Source organism: Pteropus vampyrus, unplaced genomic scaffold, assembly GCF_000151845.1.
Source record: "Pteropus vampyrus isolate Shadow unplaced genomic scaffold, Pvam_2.0 Scaffold74, whole genome shotgun sequence".
Lineage (NCBI taxonomy): Eukaryota > Metazoa > Chordata > Mammalia > Chiroptera > Pteropodidae > Pteropus > Pteropus vampyrus.
This window is the reverse complement of record NW_011888855.1, coordinates 1,900,036-1,908,451: the sequence shown is the minus strand read 5'-3', so window position 1 is coordinate 1,908,451 and position 8,416 is coordinate 1,900,036. Positions and strand designations below refer to the sequence as shown.

Sequence of the window (8,416 nt, the reverse complement as noted above, 5' to 3'; positions counted from 1 at the left end):
TCAGTCAAAACATTTATGTAAATGTGGTTATCGACATAAAATTGCCAACTTTTAATTTCTCCAAGTCACTGTTGAAACTATCATTTTTTGTTACCTCATTTCATTAAAGGGTATTTTAAAGTTAAAAAAATAGAAAAGATATAACACTAGAATAAAGGGCAGGTGTTTAAAATTAATTAGTTCAGTTTTCTGAAAACCCCACATACTGTCCATATTTTGTTCATTTTGGCCCTAGTGAAAATGGGTGACATTTGGGAAACAGTGGCCTGAATGAGGCTTCACTGAGCATGTGGGCCTTACCTGGACCACAAAGATGAGACAGTGAAAAAAAGAGGGTCGTGAAGTGGGTTGAGTAGCAAGAAGGTAGTAATGGTTGGGGCTCACAGGAGAAGGTAATGAACTAACTATACTTTGAAGAACAGTGGGAGATAAAAGTGATTCTAGAGAATGCGACACTTTAAAATCTAGGAGAAATTTAAATTTACAGTCAGATACATTGTAGAGCTGTAGAAGTTTTTGAGCCTCAGAGCACAAAAACGTCATGGCAAAAGATTGATCTGATAGCTGAATGTAGTATGAGTTAGGGAGGCTGAGTTAGGGGAGCGTGCTGTTGCTCTTACATTAAACTGTGGGTACAAAAGTAGGGGAAAGCACAAGTTCAAGAGACATTTAGAAGAGAGAAAAGATAGGATTTTGTGACACAAATTAAGAGGAGGGAGGAATAAAAATTACAGCCACAGATAGTATCAGGGGGACTCTGTGCTTTTGTCAGGATCCTGCTGAAGAAGCTTGTCTTACTAAATGAATGTTCAAGTTAGCAAAACACTGCCCTTCCATATATTTTGAGATGCTAAGTGAACATTAATGTAATTTGCTCTAACTTTATTCCCAGCATCAGGAAACTGGTATGTGATTTGGGAATTATGGGATGTAAGAGACATGATTCCAAAGTAGAGGGTACTTCAGAGTTGGAGCTGAAGCAACCATGCAGTGGTCCACACTGAAAAACTAAACTCTTGTTTTCTGTGAGAGTAAATGTCTCTTTTGTTCATTGTCGTATCACCAGAACCTCGCTCACTGTTGGTGTACAATATATTTAAAGATGAGTGGTAGATCTAGATAGTGTGGGATTTTTTGCTGTGTAACAAATTATCTTTTATCATTATATCTTGTAGATTGGACAAAAAGAATTCTTTCTCAAGATCACAAAATTAATCCAGTAAGAGAAATCATGTGCCGTTAGTTAAACTAGATTCACTATGACCCTAAATGATCTTTGCACAAAACTGAGGCAAAATTTTCTTTGTGCTGTCACTGTTGAGACCTTCTCCACTTTATGATATAACCAAATTCCACTGGAGTGAGCCTTAAATGAAAACATTGCTAGTCTTGTAAACATGAACAAAGATTAATCTTTTTGGGATGTTCCAAGAATCCTTCCAGTCAGAAGCAATCCAGCACCTCAGAAAAACTAGGGCCCAGAGCTAGTGGATAATATCTGAGGCTGGAGAGGTGAGGTAGATGAGGATCAGAGCATGACAGGTCTGGAGTTTTGCAATGGGAAGCCACTGTGGCTTAAAGGGAGAAGAGACATGAGATTTAAATCTTGAAAGATTACTTTGTGATAGCTAACGTTGGGAGCTTGAACAAGGGTGGAAATGGCAAGAGGTCAACACATTTGAAAAGGACTGAGAAGTAAAAACATGACACACAGATTTCTGGCTTGTATGTTGCTGATGATCTCTAAAGTAATGAATCCTGAGAGTGGGAGAAGACCAGGTTTTTAGGCGTAGTGGGAAGATTTCAACCTCAGTTTTGGACATTACAAGTTTTATATGAGAACCTTTGAGACATTCAGAGCTGTGGAGAAGATAAGGGAAGTTGAAGGAAACAACATCACAGGCCCGCTTTAGGAGAGTTGGAAAAGATGGCTGATTTAAAATAGTGTAAGAAAAAGCTTTCCTGTGTCCAAATAACAATTAGAAAATGCAATGAAAGAAACACTCCCACTCACAATAGTGACAGAAAACAAAACACTCAAGAGTGCACCCAATGAGAGATGTGGAAAACTTTTATGAAATACTTTAAAACCTCATGTAAGGGCATTAAAGAAGAATTTAATAAATAAATAAATATACTACATTCAAAAATGGGAATACTCGATATTGTAAGGCAATAAATTCCTCTCACGTTTATTTATAAAGTAATCTTTTTAACGTGCTCAAAATGATTCTAAAGTTCAGTGGGGAAAATAAGCATGAGGCTAGCCAAGAAAATGCTAAACAAAGAGTAATGATGAGGTTTTAATGGCATGTATTTTCGATTTACGCATTTCCAGGTTTTCATTTTTTACAAGTATTTATTTTTTAATAAAACAAGAAATAAAACACCATAAGAAGCTGTGATAAATTATGATCTATCCACAAAAAAGACTGAAGAACGTGTGTGTGTGTGTGTGTGGTGTATTTACATTGGAAAGGAAGGGTATAAAAATTACAATGAATAGGAAATATCACTATCAACTATACAGAAATAAAAAGGATGATCAGGGAATGCTATAAAGAACTGTATGCCAACAAATTGATAACTGAGATGAAATCGATAGATTTCTAAAAAGACAAACTACCAAAGTTGATTCCAGAAGAAATGGAAAATCTGAATAGACCGAAACTAAAGAGATTGGATTAGTAATTGAAAAATACTTCCTACAAAAAGACAAGACGGCCTGGATGGCTCACTGGTGAATTCTACTAAATATTAAAGAAGAATGGATACCAATTGTTCACAAACTCTTCCAAAGAAAAAAGAACAAGAGAGAATACTTTCCAACTCATTGTATGAGGTCCGTATCACCCTGATACCAAAAAAAGAAAAAACTACAGACTTATCTATACTCCTTATGACTATAGACCAAAAAACAAAATTCCTTGACAAAATATTAAAAAACCGAATACAGCAGCACATTAGGGATTATGCACCATAACCAAGAGGAATTTATATCAGAATGCAGGTTGGTTTAACATCTGAAAATAGATTAATGTACTATCAATAGATAAAGGACAGATGCCAAATTATCATCTCAATAGCTACAGAAAGAACATTTGATAAAAGCTAACACATCTTTATGATAAAAACAACAAACTAAGAACAGGAAAAACTCTCCCCACCTAATAAAGGACATCTGTGAAAAAACCCACAGCTGACATACTCAATGGCTGAAAGATCCATACTGTGCCCCTAAGGACAGAAACGAGACAAGGATGCCCACCCTTTTTATTCAGTATTGTATTAGAAGTACTGGACAGTCAGGCAAGGAAAAGAAAGGCATCTCGATTGAAAAGGAAAAAGGAAAACTGTTTCTGTTTGTAGATGATGTGATCTTATATATACAAAATTCAAAAGAGCACAAAAAATTGTTAGAGCTAATGAATGAGTTGAACAAAGTTGCAATATATAAGTTGAATATACAAAAATCAGTTGTATTTCTGTATACCGGAAATGAACAATCTGAAAATGAATTAAGAAAACCATTTCATTCGTAATAACATCAAAAAGAATAAAATACTTAGGAATAAATTTAATAAAAGATATAAAACTTATACTCTGAAAATTACAAAACAAAATCAAAATTAAAGAAGACCTAAATAAATGGGAGGCCATCTCATGTTCATGGATTAGAAAATTTAATATTAAGACAACAGTACTCCACAAATTCATCTACAGATTCTGTGAAATCTCTAACAAAATCCAGGCTGGCTTTTATGGAGAAACTGACAAGCTGATCCTAAAATTCATATGCCAATTTAACATGCAGAATAGCCAAAACTGTCTTGAAAAAGAGCAAAGTTGAAGGAGTCATGCTTCCTAATTTCAAAACTTACTACAAAGCTATGGTAATTACTGTGTTCTGAATATTTGTGTCCCCTCCAAATTTGTATGTTGAAATCCTGCCCCCCAAAGGTGATGGTATTAGTAAGTGAGAACTTTGGGAGGTACTAAAGTCATGTGGGTAGAACCCTAAGGAGTGGTATTAGTGCCTTATAAAGAGACTCCAGAGAGCTCCCTGGCCCCTTCTGTCATGTGAGGATACAGCGAGAAGTCTGCAGCCTGGAAGAGAGCCCTCACTCAACCATGCTGGCACCCCGATCTTGGTCTTCCAGCCTCCAGAACTGTGATAAATGTTACCTATAAGCTACCTAGTCTGTAGTATTTTGTTATAGCAGCCTGAACAAACTAAGACAGTAATCAAAATAGGGTGATCATGGCACAAGGAGAGACATGTAAATCAGTGGAATAGAATTGAGAGTCAACAAATAAGCTCTCACATTTACAGTGAATTGTTTTTCAACAAGAGTGTTGAGACTAGTCAACGGGGAAAGACTAGTCTTTTCAACAAATGGTGCTTGTACAACTGTATCCACCTGCAAAAGAATGAAGTTGGACCCCTTGAACATCACACATGAAATGAACTCAAAATAGATTATAGACCTAAATGTCTGTTTAAGAGTAATGTAAGAGTAATTTAAGAATACTTAGAGCAAATAAAAGTATAAAACTCTTAGAAGAAATATAGGACTAAATCTTTAAGACCTTTGGTCGCAAAGCCTTCTGGGAGATGACAGCAAAGCTCAAGCAACTAAAGAAGGTTAGATAAATTAGGCTTCACCAAAATTAAAAACTTTGATGCTTTGAAGAGCACCATCAAGAAAGTGAAAAGACAACCCACAGAATGAGAGAATATTTGCAAATCTGATAAGTATATTTTATCTTTAGATAAAAAGGCAAATACCCAATTAAAAATGGGCAAAAAAATAGAAATTTCTCCAAAAAATATACCAATAGCTAATAAGCACATGAAAAGATGCTCAAAATCATTAGTCATCAGAGAAAGGTAAATTAAAACCACAGAGATATGAACCACAGAGATGGACAATAACAGGCATTAGTTGTGGATGCAAAGAAATCAGAATACTCATGCGCTGCTGCTGGGGATATAAAACTGTGCAGATGTGGGAAACAGTCTGGCAGTTCCTCCAAATGTTAAACATGTAACTCAGCAACTCCACTCACAGGTTTACAAGAAAAATGTATGTCTACGCAGCAACTTGCATAGCATTATTCACAATAGCCAAAAGGTAGAAGCAACCCAGATGTCTAGCTACTGATAAATCAGTAAAGAAAATGTGGTATATTCATACAATGGATTATTACTCGGTTATGAAAATGGACTCATGGAATGGACTTATGCTACAACATGAACTTTATGCTAAACATTATGCTAAGTGAAAGAATGTCACAAAATACCACATGTTATATGATTCCATTTATGTGAAATGTCCAGAATAGGCAAATTCACAGAGACATAAAGTAGATTAGTGCTTGCTTAGGACTGGCAGGGTTTGAGGTTAAATAAAGAGCTAACAGGTGTGGGATTTCTTTGAGAGATGACGAAAATGTTCTAGAATTGATTGTGGTGACGGTTGTACAACCCCTTGAGTATACTAAAAACCACTGAATTACACATATTAAATGGATGAATTATATAGTATATGAATTGTATCCTGATAAAAATGTTACATAAAAAGTATGCTAAGTGAAAAATTTGCAGAATATATATTATATGAATATAGTTTTGCAAATAATAGAAGTTTATAACAAACACTGTATTTTTAAAAATTAACAAAATTTGTGAAGCCGTATAAAAGACGCATTGGTGTATCTTCCCTTGATGTAGTAGCTTTAATCATGTAAAAGATCTGGTGATAAAATTTCTTAACTCTAATTGATACCACCTCATTAATAAAATAATAACAATAGCGTTTATTATATTTGCTCTATATGCTAACATTGTGCATATACGTACATTTTGTCATTTGCTTTAATGTACATTTTGTCATTTGCTTTTCATGATGCCTAATGATGGTCACATATTTTCTATCATGTCCCTTTGCTTTCTGTTCTCCAACATACCAAAGTTTACAAAATTGTATTAGTTATCAGAATATCAGAAAGGCACAATTCCTTTTGTTGTTGTTAGCAGTAGATAAAAAGGTACTTTAGGTCTTAGTTTGAATTGGTGTTTATGCACTCCTAAGCAGTTATAAGAGTATATCGATAAACCTATCTGAATGTGTTTAAGTAAGATTTTAAGTTTAAAGCATTTTGTATTTGTTATAGTCGATTCCTAATTGGAAGAGAAAACACTTTTTAGGTACTTGTCAGTTTTGTATTTAATGTAGTACTAAACTTGAAAGGCAATCGTTGGCAAAGATCATTCTTAGAATTTTTTTTCCATTGTAAATATAAACTAGTGTCTCGATCATTTTGGTCTGCTATAACAAAATACAATGAACTTGATGGCTTAAACATTTATTTCTCACAGTTCTGGAAGCTGGAAAAGCCTAAGATCAAGGTGCTGGCAGATTCGCTCCTTGGTGAGGGGCTTCTTCCTGGCTTGTAGACAGCAAGCTCTGGGGTCTCCTCTTATAAGTACACTGATCCCATCGTGAGAGCCCCACCCTCACGACTTCATCTAAATCTAAGCACTTCCCAAAGGCCCCATCTCCAAAAGCCACATTGGGGTTAGGACTTCGACATATGAATTTGGGAGCAGGGGGACACAATCAGTCCCTAGCTACTAGCTTTGGTGAAAATCTTGTCCATAAATGCTAACGCTAGCATTTTTTGTTTGTTTTTAGTATTATGTGCCAAGAACCTTGCAAAGAAAGACTTCTTCAGTAAGTAAATACCCATCTTTGCTCTTACGATATTAATATTCTTCACATATTTCTGAACTTTTAAACTTCTTAAAAAACACTGGGTCTGTTCTCCTAAAAGTCCTGCCCTTTATTAAATAGGAACCCGTGGTTGAACAAACTTCGTTTTCCACTTGACTACAACATAGAGGCTCCATAGCTCCAAGGCACAGAATTTGTAACTCATGCAAGAAAAACTCTCTCTCATTCTCTATTCTAGCCACACCCTGTTCTTCTCTGTCTTTCCACCCATTAATATATTGCTTTCTGCTGGAAGTTCTCATCTCAAATACAGATGAGATGTTTTTCTATAAAATGACTGGGTTTAAGTAAAATTGTTAGTCAAATTTTATAAATTAAATCACATCTTAAAAGCCTTGTAATTAAAGGCATTGTAAAAAAAAAAAAAAAATAGAGGCTTCTTTCTAAAGGAAGGATTCAGCCCTTAACTCAAGAAATTCACCTACTATAAAGTAAGTGGCTGCAGCATGAAAGTCTTCACACTCTTTCTGATCCTCACATGAGTGCTGCTCCATTCTGAAGTGGTATTATAATTCACGCTTTAAAGAAATGCAGGCTCACAAGCTTTATTCAAGTAGCTAGGAAGCTCCAGAATGGTGGCTCATATCCAGGCCTGTCTCTAAAACCCTTACCTTGCCACCTCTCTGATCTTATAAACCTATCTCCTTTATTTAAGAACTTGCTAATTGGTGAATACTTGCTTCCACAGATAAAATAGACGGCGATCAGTAAACAAGATTTCTAGGTATTATTACTTTTTAGGAAGTGTAAATACAATTATAGACAACTTTTCCTCATAAATAACAAATATAGACACATTTCCTCATATAGACACATTTGATTAGCCCCACTTTGTGACCATCAAAAATGGGAATTTAGGCTTATTTTTATAGTTCTCTTTAACACTAGTTTCTTTTATAGTTTCTAAAAACCTGAAGATGGTATCATACTGGATTGCCTTTCTTAATTAGAAAGCTAAATAGATCAAAACTAATCTTAAATTAGAGAAGAGACAGTATCGGGTCATCATCTTTACCAAATTAGATGATCTCAAAGCCCCCTTTAGCCTACAAGACTATGCTTATCTACAGTCTCATCCATGAATGACTGTCCCCTCTCCTCTAGGACTCCCCGACCCTTTTGCAAAGATTGTTGTGGACGGATCTGGGCAGTGCCACTCGACGGACACTGTGAAAAACACATTGGATCCAAAGTGGAACCAGCACTATGATCTGTGAGTTGAATATTCTGTAAGCCATTTGGGGAACACCAGGAATGTAGGTATCTAGTGTTTAAGAGAAGGATTTCATTTTTTTTGTTGTTTAAAGAGGAATTTCTACCTTCTGATTGAGAACAAAAGTGGATGGCCAAATGAATGCTGCCTAATTTTAGAATTCTTATACTCGGAAGTTCTTGCATTCGACATTTTCATAGATTTTACAGTTTGCTTCTATAACTGTGATCCTCAAACTCTCACCTGGACATTTTAACAGAAACAAAAGGCCATAGTTCAGGTCCTCGATATGCTGCTGTTTTTTCAGTAAAACCATAAACTTGGTTGTAGAATTTCTACTTTAAAAATGCATTATTATTAGGCATATTTGTTTTGTAAATACATATTATATTTTCGAATGATTTTT

At 35.2% G+C, this 8,416-nt stretch overlaps 1 protein-coding gene across 4 annotated transcripts in view; it reads left to right on the top strand.

Annotated features, from left to right (window-relative positions):
• Nucleotides 1-8,416, top strand: part of SMURF1 (SMAD specific E3 ubiquitin protein ligase 1) — a 96,210-nt gene that overhangs the window by 59,184 nt on the left and 28,610 nt on the right. For all 4 annotated transcript variants that reach the window (XM_023531891.1, XM_011362251.2, XM_011362250.2 and 1 more), the window contains exons 2-3: nucleotides 6,699-6,737; nucleotides 7,902-8,010. In XM_023531891.1, coding sequence (XP_023387659.1) covers nucleotides 6,699-6,737; nucleotides 7,902-8,010 — 148 coding nt within the window. The remainder of the gene's footprint in view (nucleotides 1-6,698; nucleotides 6,738-7,901; nucleotides 8,011-8,416) is intronic.